The sequence below is a fragment of the Schistocerca cancellata genome, chromosome 12 (genome assembly GCF_023864275.1).
Source record: "Schistocerca cancellata isolate TAMUIC-IGC-003103 chromosome 12, iqSchCanc2.1, whole genome shotgun sequence".
In the NCBI taxonomy this organism is placed as follows: domain Eukaryota; kingdom Metazoa; phylum Arthropoda; class Insecta; order Orthoptera; family Acrididae; genus Schistocerca; species Schistocerca cancellata.
Window position 1 is genome coordinate 124547334 of NC_064637.1, and position 14694 is coordinate 124562027.

The 14694-nt window shown below is 38.9% G+C and overlaps 1 protein-coding gene across 2 annotated transcripts in view; it reads right to left on the reverse strand.

Annotated features, from left to right (window-relative positions):
* The window catches only part of LOC126109388 (NPC intracellular cholesterol transporter 1-like), a 65201-nt gene extending 55988 nt beyond the window's left edge, over nucleotides 1–9213 (reverse strand). Inside the window, exon 1 of one of the 2 annotated variants that reach the window (XM_049914409.1) lies at nucleotides 7651–9213. In XM_049914409.1, the coding sequence (XP_049770366.1) occupies nucleotides 7651–8868 (1218 nt within the window). In that variant the 5' untranslated portion in view covers nucleotides 8869–9213. The remainder of the gene's footprint in view (nucleotides 1–7650) is intronic. The other variant, XM_049914410.1, reaches the window with a different exon arrangement.
* Nucleotides 9214–14694: the final 5481 nt, after the last annotated feature.

Here is a 14694-nt window from a genome sequence, read left to right on the forward strand (position 1 = left end):
CAGAAAGCCGAAACGTATGAGACTCCTTTTAGTTGCCTCTTATGACAGGCAGGAATACCTCAGGCCTATTGTAACCCCTTGATCCGCAGGGAGGGCTTAATGTAGTATTTTCCTCCCACATACACCTTTCAAGATGACCATGATCAGAAAACTCAGAAATTAGAGGTGCCCTTCCTGTGCACCATTGTGAAAGGACAAAAGAAGGGGATAGTGTTAGTGGTATCAGAAATACCCTGTGCCACACCTCTTAATGCAGCTTACGACGTGTAGAGGTAGGTGAAAATGCTTCAAGAAATATACACAAAAAACTGTACGATTATCATTACGTAAAAGTCCAAGCAGTTGACAAACTCCATATTTGCCTCTGTTGGCTTGAATTAGTTTGGCAAAATGACTGTCTCTTACAGTCAATGGAAGTATAGCATACAAAAATGAACGAGGGGAAAAAACTGGTATTTTTTACTGCAAAAACAGTAGGCTTTGAACATAGTTTGTTGTTTCTTACCCTCTGGCATTTCTTTGATTATGTGCACAGACCAAAGTTGTGGTTACACTAGGATGTACCAGTTTTGAATCATCCCAACCAGAGGCATCATGTTACTACTCTATAACAATTCTACATGTTCCTAACTACAATTTCTTAATTTTTTTTTTAGAATGTTCTGTACGCATGAAAATGCTAGTTTAGTAGCAGATTAATCCCCCACCTCCCTCCAATCTCTTACAAAAACTTTTTTTGGAAGGTAAATCATTAATCATTGTTACATTTTCTTTCTTGTCTGCATTAGGCCTATATGTTCTGGCGATACCTCTAAAAATCAGTCTTATTTGATGAATTAATTTCGTCACTAATATTCAAAATAAAAGAATGCAACACGCAGAACACAACTTAAATTTTTAATTCTTTTATATGTAGTAGTAAAAACTTTTGGCTAATTGTAAATCTCACATTACTGACCATTTTTAATTGCAGTTCAGCAACATATAATCTGTGTGTAAATGTTAACCTTGGTCATACAAGTATCAGAGAATTTGCTGGTAGTTATTTTGAGAAATATCTAAATTTAGCTACTTTCCACACTTCCAATAATTATGGAAAAATGGAATGAGATGAAGGAATAATTCTTAGTTGCAGTACATATAGCTGTCACTATCTTAACAAATTAACAGTTACGCGGACCACAGAGTTCGTAACAATGGATCGAGACTTCAATTACGGTTCTTAGAGTGAGCTGAAGACCACTTTTTCCTGTATCAAGGAAATATTTCCCAGCCCTTGCAGGACCTAACTGGGTAATAGGTAGTTTATACAGAAAATAATTAATTTTCTATAGAGTAACACCTGCTACATAACATTTCCTGCCAAATTGCAGCTTGTAGATAGCTCTAAATTTTTATTTCTAAATAATTTCCCTTTTTTAATTAAAACTTCCGGGCTGAATTGCCATGGTCCATATTCAGCCCGGAAGTTTTAATTAATGAAGACGGCTGCCGTGAAAGCTTCCATGTTATAATTTCCCTTTTGAATACAATATAGAAAGTTCTGGCAGAATGTAAACAACTCGAGGATAAAGGTACCAACCACTGAATAGTGGAGGAACTGAGTTGTCAACTCAACACCTCTGCACCCTTACTCCTGAATTATTTACTTTTGATTTCTCTGATTGTATTTATTTCTTTTCATGATTTGGATAAAATTTAGGGCAAAAACTAATTATACCTTTGGGCTCCTGTTACTGCAGATAATGTCCATCAGAAATTCTCGTCACAGTATCCACTATGAATACACATTCTGCATCAAAACCATTACTTATTTAAGTCGAGAACAATACAAATTGTTAAGAATTTTCATTAACTTCCAGACTTCCACTTTGAACAATAAAAGGCACTGTTCAATATTTTTTCCATATAAAACCTTTTTTGCCTTTGTCATCTATAGGACATTCATTTTTAGAATGTAGCATTTTAGGGGCCATTACATACAAATTTATGAATAAATTTCAGTAGGATGCATGAACAGTTCAGTTGTGCTCTATTTGGCTTTAAAAAATATATTTATATTTTTGTTGAACTGGGTTCACACAACTGCAGTCTCTTCTTTCTTAACTGTTTACTATTATTCTAAAATCCCATCTTCTTCCCAAGTCTTTTCCTTTCTTCCACCCATGTCTTAATTTGAGCTATATTGGTCAAACAGAATGTCTGACTCCACTTTTCAGAATTCCAGATGTTGGTTTTTTGATATCATGTCTTTGTTTGAACCTGTACTGGCCCATTTAACAACCAAAAACAAAGAAATAGTGATTGCTGGTGCCTTCAATGTAGTTCCCTTAAAGGCTCTTCCAATAAGAACTTATTTGAGTTAGTAACACTATCATTCAACTTAATTCCCACTGTAAAGATCCAACTAGTGTAGCCAATTGCTCACAAACAGCCATTTATAGAAAAGTTCAATGAACAAATGTATATTACAAACCCAATAGTCAATGACCTCTCAGACCCTGACATGCAGTTCCTTCTGTTAAATGTTAATATTGAACATGATATAAAATTGTTGAATCTGAACTCAAGAGGGTAATCAATAAGCCAAAAATTGATTTTAGGACACTTCTCAGAGACATTCACAGGAGTGATGTTTACAGTGCTCATGGCATGAATGAAAAATATACTTTTGCCAATAAAGTGCTTACCTTATTTGAACACTGTTTTCCCCAAAACTAATCAAGGTTAGAGCAAAGTCCACAAAGAAGCAATGGATTACTAAAGGAATAGAAGTATCTAGTAAAACAGAATGAAAACAGCACATGTCAATCCGAAACAGTTCTGATGTTGCTGCTTTAGCACATTACAAGAAATACTGCAAAATATTAAAGACTAACACGGACACCCAAGCAAATATATTACAAGGAAAAGATAGTCATGTCAGATAACAAAATAAAAACAATATGGGATATGGTGAAGGGGGAGACCGGTAGAACCAGACACGAAGAGGGGCAAATACGCTACAGTTTGTGGAAACTGCAACATCAAGAAGAAAATGCATGAATTCAATTAATTTAATACCACTGGTTAGGTACATGACAAGTAACAAATGATCACCTTTTCAAATCTGTACATGTCCTTTGAGCCCTATTTAGTATGTCGTAAGCACCATATGTTGCAACTAGAGCTGTTATACGCCACCACAATGAATCAATAAGGTTCTCAATACATTCGTGAGGTATTTCCCTCCACGCAGATTGTATCTGAGCCCACAAATCCACGAAACCAGTTACTGGAGGACCGTGACGCGCTGGTTGCCGACCAACCATATCCCAGACATGTTCGATGGGCGACATGTCTGGCGAACATGCAGTCCAGGTAATCAATGGTACCCATCTCTCTTCGAAGGAGGCCTGTACATTTCTCACAATATGTGGCCTGTGGAGCTGCCTGAAGCAGGGGAGTACTCAGGATCCACAACCTCAGTTAGGTACCTGTCGCTGTTCAAAGTGTCCGCAATATGTACGAGGTGATATCAGTTATTGTAACCAACGGCACGCCAAACCATCACACCTGGTGTTTGTCCACCATGCTGCACGATAATGCAGCCCTCCAGGTTGCGCTCACCACAGTACTGCTGGAAACGTATGCAGCCATCACTGTAGGACACAAAGCGGGACTCATCTGAAAAGATTACACGTTGCCACTCAGCACCCCAGTGGCGGTATTCACGTGCCCACTGCAGCCGGGGAGCTTGTGGTTTCTGGACAATGGAAGCCGACGAAATGGCGTGTGTGCAATGAGTCCAACCTGCAGCAGAAGGCGATGAACCGTTAATGCAGGAAAGTTCACACATGTTGCAGTGCTCCAGCGACAAGCCAGCACTGTGGATGACGCTGCACGGTCACGCGGAGAATATGACGGTCATCCTGTACTGTGGTCACGTTCCGTTGTCCAGTTCCTGCTCGTCGCTACATACGACCTTCCTCTACCCACTGCTTCCTCACACGCACCAATGTCATAGCAGCATGCCCTGTGTGAACCGAAATGTCACAGTATGACAACCCCGTTTCCTGAAGACTGATAATTCTGCTTTGTTCGAACTCTCTCACATGCTGATATAGCTCCCTTTGATGTTGACGAGGCATACTGGTACTCACTGTATTGTTTCCACCTCGTGTGGCAGCTCTGCACCGACTACACTAGGCGCAACACCGACCCTGTCGGGCTGACATGTGTACATCATCTCGCTGCAAAATTTATCACTTATTGCTTACACACCCATCGCCACTTCCGCCAAGTGTGGCGCTATTCGGGTAATTCCTTCTCTGTGTTGCACTTTCCACAAACGGCCGTGTAGCATTAATAGTAAATGATACATTGGTGACACGTGTATAGTGTTGCAAAACTTTTTAACAAACATTTTATAACTGTTACTGAAAAGATGGAGTTGTCACATTCTGTAGATGCTGCCGTGGGATACCTCAGACCAGACATTTCGAGTAACTTCCATAATATGAGTTTGACCCTCACTACCCCAGCAGAAGTAATGTCCATCAAAAAACTTCAAAATCAAAAACATCTACTGGGTATGATGAAATATCAACAAAGTTAACTAAAGAATGTGATTCTGAGTTAAGTAACATATTAAGCTGTCTGTGTAACCAGTCGTTAACCAGTGGAATATTTCCTGAATGGCTAAAATATGCTGAAGGTAAGCCACTGTTTAAGAAGTGAGATAAATAAAGAGCGGCAAATTTCAGTCCAATTTCACTTCTGCCAGCATTCTCAAATTTTAGAAAAGGTAATGTATAACCGGCTTTATAAGCATCTTATCACAAATAACATAGTGTCAATGTCTCAGTTCAGATTTCTAAAGGGTCCTGATACTGAGAAGGCTATCTACACTTACAGTCAAAATGTACATACTTCATTAGACAAAAAATTGCAGGCAACTGGTATATTTTGCGATCTGTCAAAGGCATTTGACTGTATAAATCACAATTTCCTTTTTAGTAAATTAGAATATTATGGTGTAATAGAAAATGCTGCAAAATGGGTCAAATCTTATATATCTGGCAGAAAACAAAGGGTGTTATTAGGAAAGAGACATGTATTAAGCTATCAGGCTTCATCCAACTGGGAACTAATTACATGTGGGGTCCCACAATGTTCCATCTTAGGGCACTTTTCTCGTGTATATCAATGACCTTTTATCAGTACCATTATCAGATGCCCAGTTTCTTTTGTTTGCTGATGATACAAACATTGCAATAAATAGCAAATCAAGTGTAGTCTTAGAAAGATCGGCTAATACTATATTTGTAGACATTAACCACTGGTTCCTAGCCAATTCTTTGTCACTAAAATTCAAAAAAACATGCTCCATGCAGTTCAGAACTTATAAGGGGTGCCCCTCGAGTATATGCCTAACATATGACGACAAGCAGAAGAAGTGGACAGTGTTAAATTCTTGAGATTACAGCTTGATGATAAATTCAACTGGGAAGAGCACACTACAGGACTGCTGAAGCGACTAAACAAATCTCTATTTGCAATGCAAATTCTGTCAGGCGTAGTGGATATAAAAATGAAAAGCTGGCATACCAACTTTCACTCCATAATGTCATATGGGATTATCTTTTTGAGGTAATTCACCAAGCCAAGCTAAAGTTTTCTGGGCTAAAAAACGTGCAGTAAGAGTTATATGTGGTGTGAACTCAAGTACATCCGGCAGAGGCCTGTTTAGCGAACTAGGTATACTAACTACTGCTTTCCAATATATTTATTCCTTAATGAAATTTGTCGTTAAAAATATATAACTTTTTCAAATGAACAGCTCAGTTCATGCAATCATACTGGAAATAAGAATAATCTTCACAAGGATTTAAAGTCACTTACTCTTGTACAAAATTGTGTGCATTATTCAGGAACACACGTTTTCAATAACTTGCCAGCAGCCATAAAAGCTTAACAACCAATGAAATTCAGGTTAAGAGAAGCCTAAAGGGCTCACTGGTGGCCAACGCCTCTTACTCCATTGATGACTTTCTCAGCAGAACCAACCGATTTTATAATACACTCCAACTTCTGCACCATTCCAGTACAGTAATGTGTTCATTGTAAATAAGTATTGTAGTAGATCTATTATATGTTCATTACCTTATAAAGAACTTTTTTAAAATTTTAAATTCAGAGCATTAATGCGATCTTAGTAAATGAGTGTTGTAAAATGATCCTCTCATAGTGTTCACTAAAATAATAATAATAATAATAATAATATATGAATCATTCCACTTGGACCTGTGGAGTGCACATTAGCTTATTTGTTTTAGTTCTAAATATTTTTATGTATTGTTTTTTTTTTGACATTTTCCACATACTGGAGGACCTCCTCACTATGGATCAATTAGAATGAAAGTAAATCTATGTACGTCAAGTGAAGTGTATGATTCCTGCTTGTTTTGTAGCTTTAGCATCTTGATGCAAGTTGAGATTTCTATTATAATATTTGTTTGTGATGTGGTGTTTTGTATTGTTATATATTTAGATTATCTACACCCTAAACCCCTTCTTTGCTGTGGTTATCCCATCAGTTTTATTTTATTGTTGTAGTGAGACATTCTTGTGTCGTTTTTATGTTTTCTCACATTTATTGGCATGCGTATGTAGTGATGAAATTGTTGCCATTTTATATATGCTGGATGTACGCATTTTCGCATACTGATGATGTCATGGGTCAGAGCAAACAGGTGGAATCCGACACTTCCATAACGCCCTAAGATTACTAGAGAGCCAACCCTTTAATTTTTAACAAGAAATCACAATCAGCATTATGGTTTATAAAACAAAGCATATGGCAAAAGGCTCCTTATTTCCTACACAACAAATTTTATACAAATTATTAACTGTATATTTTTAACAGTTTGTTAAAAGGAAAAAAACAGTAAGTGAAACCACTACATTTCCAATCTTCTCCTCCCACCATAATTTTTTTTAGTTCAATACAGAATGCAAGTCCAAAGAATGAAACTGGTCCCACAAAGTAACCTGATTCTGAACAAAAGTATATAGACCTATTCCAGCATTTTCTCTTGGGCAAATGTTCACTTCCTGTCAGATTCCAAACACAAACCATACTGTTATTTTCTTGCTGTTTTTAAATTGAGTTATGTTCTGCACCCAGTACAACCTGCAATTTCTAAATGTATTGTTCTGCTGCTGCTGCTCACAATTAGGAAAAAAATGTTATGTTTCTGTGCGGGCTCTAGTGAAGGTACAGGAGGCATTTATCATATGCAGCGTAAACTTGCCTTGTACTAATAGATCTAGTGTGCTTCAGATATCAGCTGTACCCCGCTATGAATATAACATTATGGTGTTACTTAAAAAACTTAAGTCTACAAAAAATAAGGGCAACTGTTAATTTCACATAAATATTCATAATTAAATGAGGAGTTCAAAATTATTGGTAGTATCTTAAATACAAAAACACAAACGAAGACTAAATAAGACCTACACAACTACGTTAAATTGCCCTAGACAAACCGAGTGAAAAGTAACTTCAGTAAAATCTCTCTCTCTCTCTCTCTCTCTCTCTCTCTCTCTGTGTGTGTGGGTGTGTGTAGATTTTTCTGCATTAAATATGATGCACTCTGAGAAACTCACCTTCATATACTTAATGCCATGTCCTAGTCCAACCAGCACACACAGTCCAAGGAACAGCACGAGCCAAGGTTTTGTAGCACAGTAAACACCCAGATGTCTGAACAAATCCTCCAGTAACCTGTCCATTGCTGCCCCCACCTTCTCCACATACGAGGCATTTTCTGGTCCCACTTGCCTGGGCACGACAGCTCCCTCTGCACTTGCCACACTGGACCGCTTTGAGCGCAAGGGGCTGTCCTCTTCGTCGGCACCAAGAGCTATACGAGACTGGTCCAAGCCCGCCAGTCGCTGACCCACAGGGTCTGCACCCTCTCCCATCATCAGGCTGGCAATGTTGCTGCGATTCCTTGCACTGCAGCAGTACAACCCCAGAAGGAATACTGCCACACCAATACAGAAGACTATGGACATAGTCACTGCCATTCCGTCATTCCCCAACAGAGTAAAGGGTTCTACCGCCGGCTTCTCTGGGGGTGGAGCTGGACAGCTAGCTTCGCAGTCCACACAGCTACATGGCGGCACTCCTGGTGCGGCACTCACGTTGCACGGGATCAAGGGAGGATCCATGGCTTCGTACCCCACTGGCACGTTATTTGAGATGTAATTCATCTGTAGGGGAACAAAGGGATTTCCTTCAGCGTCACCCATGAAGTGGAACCACTTCTGTGCAGAACATCGACTGGACCCCCATTCACCACACATTAGATCAAAAGCGAGCTGCCCTGTGGCAGGTACAGAGACGCCACGACATGAATTGTAAGTACCAGAAAGATACTTCTCTGTCACATACACATTTATGCCATTCACATACTCAGTCCCGTTATGTAAAGCTCCTAGATCAGCAACTTCAACAAACCTGCTCTGCTCTGGAGAACATGTGAATTCACAAATGTGCCTAATAAGGTTGGTCATACAAGACGGGCACCTCTGAAGGAAGTTTGCAGCTAGCGTTATACCAGTGTCCATGTTCTTGAGTTGGGCGGTATCACAGCAGGTATCCATTGTTTTGAAATGCGGGCACCATTTCTGTAACAGTTTCTGACCTTCGGGATCCAGCAGTTTCGCAGCCCCATCGTACGGGCAGTTCTTGAATCTACCATCTTCACCAGTTCCGCAAACACCGTACCACACGCAATGGTGATCCGAAGACAGGGCCACAGAGAGAATCTGCGCGACTACTACACAAAACAACGTCCACTTCGTTGACTTCTCAGCCATTTTTTAGACCTATACGAATTAATGTCTATGTCTGACCTTCCGTCAGGCGCAACTAACCATGTCCTACTTGAACTTTCCCTGCAGTTTAGTCAGTATATTCACGGAAAATACTGTCACTCCTAACCACACAGACACTCACCGACGAGCAAACTTGTGAAAATAACAAACGATCACAACGAAAGATCAGTTTACCACTTCTGCTCTGGTGGACAACTGCACTATGTTCACTGGACTACGCCTCATACCCTTCCAGACTCTCGAACGACACTGTGACGTTAAATTGCTTTCGTCTCAAACCAATGCAATTCAACCTTCAGAAGAAACAGACGAGTAACGTCATGCGATGGCTGGGCGTGTTCTGTAGCTTGCTAGCGCTGCCTTCTGGTGGCATTCGTATGAACTGAGACTGGCGTTGACGTTTAGTGTCTCTGGAACAGATCGAAAACGTAATATGTAATTCTCACAGATATGTTGTACAGCAAAATAAACTTAATTGTCAGTATTTTCAAATAATTTCTACCTAGAATTTAAACTAATACTCACGTAATGTAGTGTTATCTGTGTGATCTTGCCGAGATAAGCGATGTTTCTAAGACGCAACGGGGGACGTGGCAGAATAGAATTGCTCTTTTACGTATAAGCTGATATTCAGTGTTTTTGCTCATTATTACAGATTGCACAGAATAATCATTTTCATCTCTGCTCGCCCATATTACCTGGAAGAATTTTAACTTTTTAAGGAGATCAAAGCAAAGAAACAACTAATTTTGATTGAGAATATGTTTTGTGTCACAATTATTGTTTCATTGTCATGGAAATATGTTTTCTCACTTTTCCTCAGGCAGTGCACATGCATTTCTGAGATATTAGTATTGGCATTTTGTAAAGTTGCCTCAACTGCGAAAAAAAAGACAAAAAACAAAGGGGTATTTACATGTATGGTTCACTTAATACAATACTGAAGTAAACAGTACTGTTTGAGTAGTAGCCCGCGTTCGTAGATAAAACAAATTTGGATTAACCACATATGCAATTTCACATTTTTTGAACTGTGGTTGAACAGTACTCTAGTTTTATTTAACAAAACTCAAATCTGGTATTTCAGAGTTTTGCGGTACACATTAACTAGCGAATTATTTGTAGGCAAACACAGAATATCCAGTAAGATGTATGGCTAATACCAAGAGTATCAGACCAAAGGAAAGAAATGTAGTCTTTGAGAGAAGGACTACATTTCTTCCTTATAAGAAATTCAATGGGTACAGAGCATGGTCTATTCCAGCCGTCTGCTTTGACCCCTGACGTCATACTCCGAGTAAAAAGTGTAGTATTGAAGTAGACGTTCACGACAGTAATTACTTGGATTGTTATTATACGTCTATAGCTTTCTGCGGACTGGATTCTTAACCTTTAAGCTATTTTCGCCGCATATATTACTGTCATTCTACATAATTTCTGTGATCGTACCAAATCTGACTAAAAATTTACTAAACAAAGCTTTTACAAGTGCCTCGTATAGCTTAATCATGAGCCATTTTTCTGGTGTTCTTCTTCACTGATGTACATTTGTGTCACCATGATTTCGTCTCTGCATACCAGGAACAGTGTAGTTTACCAATTAAGGATTTTTTTCTCTTCACGTTTTGGGATCTGACTATAATTTCAGTCTTCCCTATTTTCCAAGAGACTAGTGGGAACTTCAGCCATATTGCTCAAGAATAGCACCAAACTAAATAACTGAGTGCTGTTCTGTAACTTCACATCAATAATATGCCAGTGCCACACTCTGCAGTTAAAGCAAATTTATATTTTTGAAACATTTCTACACACTTGTCTCCCACAGATATGGATTCAGTTCTTGGATCACTTTCCAGAAAAAAATAAAAATTAATTACAAAAACTTGAGATTAAGACATTACTTTTAATGCTTCCTAAATGAGTTTTTTTTTTTTTCATTTCAGGTTGTACATGCAGAAAAATAGCACTTCATAACACTAAGAAGGAAGTGTACTGGCTGAGCGGTTCTAGGCGCGTCAGTCTGGAACCGCTACGGTCGCAGGTTTGAATCCTGCCTCGGGCATGGATGTGTGTGATGTCCTTAGGTTAGTTAGGTTCAAGTAGTTCTAAGTTCAAGGGGACTGATGACCACAGATGTTGAGTCCCATAGTGCTCAGAGCCATTTGAACCATTTTTTTGAAGTGTACTTCTCTTATATCCTCCTTATTTCACTAACTCGTTTAAATAATATCTACAATAAATCCACAGTAAACGTAAATCATACATATGAACTGAATAGCATGTTTTTGAAGAAATGTAATTATGAGAATTCGGCCTAGAAAAATATTTTTCAGCTTATTGATTTATGTCATACAGTATCTCTTCAACATCCATTAATACATACATTAATCCTTATTCCACAGATCATGAATACAACATTCCATAATGATGTGGAACGTGTCACATTAACATAAGCAAAATAATTAATTAAATTTTTTATTTTATTTTATTTTTTATTTATAATTTTTTTCATCACAGTTACTGCTTCATATCCAAGAACTGATCTACTGAGTAGAAGGAGTTGCCATTCAGAAATTCTTTTAATTTACTTTTAAATTTTGGTTGGTTATCTGTCAGACTTTCAATACTATTTGGCAAATGACCACAGATTTTTGTTGCAGCATAATTCACCCCTTTCTGTGTCAAAATGAGATTTAATCCAGAATAGCGAATATCATTCTTTCTTCTAGTGTTGTAGCTATGCACTTCGGCTGTTATTTTTTAATTGGGATGGGTTATTAATGACAAATTTCATAAGTTGATATATGTATTGCGAAGGTACTGTGAATATCCCGAGTTCCTTGAATAAATGTCTGCAAGGTGATCTTGGGTGGGCTCCAACTATCATTCTGATTACACGCTTTTGTGCAATGAATACTTTCTCTCTTAATGACTAATAGCCCCAAAATATGATGCCAAAGGAAAGCAGTGAATGAAAATAGGCACAGTAGACTAATTTACTGATATGTTTATCACCAAAATTAACAATAACCCTAATAGCATAAGTAGCTGAACCTAACCGTTTCAGCAGATCATCGACATGTTTCTTCCAATTCAATTTCTCATCAATGCACACACCCAGAAATTTTGAGAATCCTGCCTTAACAACAGACTTCTGTTCATAGTCTATATTTATCAATGGTGTTACGCCATTTACTGTACAGAATTGTCTAAACTGTGTTTTCTCAAAATTTAATGAGAGTCCATTTGCAGAGAACCACTCATTAATTTTCAAAAGACATTATTTACAATTTCCTCAGCCGATTCTTGCTTGCTGGGTGTGATTACTATACTTGTATCATCAGCAAAAACAACTTTGCATCTTCATGAATATAGAGTGGTAAGTCATTAATATACGTCAAGAACAATAAGGGACCTAAGACCGAACCCTGTGGGACACCATTCATGATACCTCTGCAGTTAGAGGACTATCTGTACTGTTAATTTCAATTTTCTGCATTCTTCCAGTTAACTATGAATTAAATCATTTGTGCACTGTCCCACTCATACCACAATACTTATCCTTATCTGGAAGAATTTCATGAGTCATATAATCAAAAGCCTTCGAGAGATCACAAAATATCCCAATGGGTGATGTTCGGTTATTCAATGCACTTAATATTTGATCACTGAAAGTATATATAGCATTTTCTGTTGAAAAGCCTTTCTGAAAACCAAATTGACATTTTGTTAGTACTTCATTTTTACAAATATGTGATGTTACTCTTGACTACATTACTATTTCAAGAATTTTGGATAAAGCTGTCAGAAATAAGATTGGGTGGTAGTTGTTAGCATCACATCTATCCCCTTTTTTATGCGATGTGTTAACAATAGTCTATTTCAGTCTATCTGAAAGAATGCCCTGTTTCAGTGAGCTACTATGTATGTGGCTGAGAATCCTACTTATTTGTTGGGAAAAATCTTTCAGTACTCTGTTGGAAAAGCCATTGATTCCATGTTAACTTTTACTTTTAATTGAATTTATTATTTTCCTAATTTCAGTAGGAGAGGTGGGTTGAATTTCAATTTTATCAACTTCACAGAGTTGTCAAGTTTGGAGAAAAAATTATATCTTCATTTATCACTATATACAGTAGGTACTGGGAGATGAAGAAGCTTGCACAGGATAGAGTAGCATGGAGAGCTGCATCAAACCAGTCTCAGGACTGAAGACCACAACAACAACAACAACAGGATGAGTCATGAGGTTTTCCTCCAGTTGCTGGAGGTTGTTCCTTAGGTTATTTGGAACAAAAGAAATGTAAATACAGTACTGTGATCAGATCCATAGTTAAGAAGCTACAACAGAGTTCCAAAACATGCCACGGTATATGGAGCACTGCACTTGTGTTCACAGGACACACGGTCAGTCTTAGGTGACAAGAGCAGCAAGTGGCACGTTTGCATAACAATCACATTGTTGATACTGCAGTCACTGTTTACTGTTATTGTCTCTTGTGTACAGTACACTTCGCGATGCCGTACAAGTTTTCATTGCAGGTGTATGGAGAGATGGTGAACATTTTTGGGCTTCTGTGATGACAATGCGAAAGCTGCTGTCGCCGAACATCACTGTCGATATCCTAATAGTAGGATACCGAGTGCCAAAACATTTAGAGGAACATATCGAACATTGCTAGAAGCTAGTACTCTTCCCAGTATTCGTATTCACTCCGAAAGACGTCGTGACGTTCAAGAAGAGGAAAACATTCTTAATTCAGTAGAGCGCAGTCCTCGTTCAAGTACAAGACGCCTAGCTACCGACAGAACGTTTCACAATCTAAGCTATGTAGAATTCTTCATGAGAATGGACTGTATTCTTTTCATGTGCAGAAAGTTCACCATTGAGAGCTACACGACTGTGTCGACCGTTTGCACTTTTGTAAATGGTTAAATCGAAATCGGCAGCTCTATCGCTTTGTAATGTTCAGTGTTGAGGCAACCTTTACAAGAGATGGCATCAACAACATGCATAACATGCATGTCTGGGCAGACGAAATTCCCCATGCCTCTGTACTATCTCAATTTCAACGCAGATTCAGTGTCAAAGTCTGGTGTGGTGTTGTGTGTGGTCAGTTACTGGGGGCCGGCCGGTGTGGTCAAGTGGTTCTAGGAGCTTCAGTCTGGAACCGCGCCAGCGCTACGGTCGCAGGTTCGAATCCTGCCTCGGGCATGTATGTGTGTGATGTCCTTAGGTTAGTTAGGTTTAAGTACACTACTGGCCATTAAAATTGCTACACCACGTAGATGACGTGCTACAGACGCGAAATTTAACCAACAGGAAGAAGATGCTGTGATATGCAAATGATTAGCTTTTCAGAGCATTCACACAAGGTTGGCGCCGGTGGCGACACCTACAACGTGCTGACATGAGGAAAGTTTCCAACCGATTTCTCATACACAAACAGCAGTTACCGGCGTTGCCTGGTGGAACGTTATTGTGATGCCTCGTGTAAGGAGGAGAAATGCGTACCATCACGTTTCCGACTTTGATAAAGGTTGGATTATAGCCTATGGCGATTGCGGTTTATCGTATCGCGACATTGCTGCTCGCGTTGGTCGAGATCCAATGACTGTTAGCAGAATATGGAATCGGTGGGTTCAGGAGGGTAATACGGAACGCCGTGCTGGATCCAAACGGCCTCGTATCACTAGCAGTCGAGATGACAGGCATCTTATCCGCATGGCTGTAACGGATCGTGCAGCCACGTCTCGATCCGTAAGTCAACAGATGGGGACGTTTGCAAGACAACAACTATCTGCACG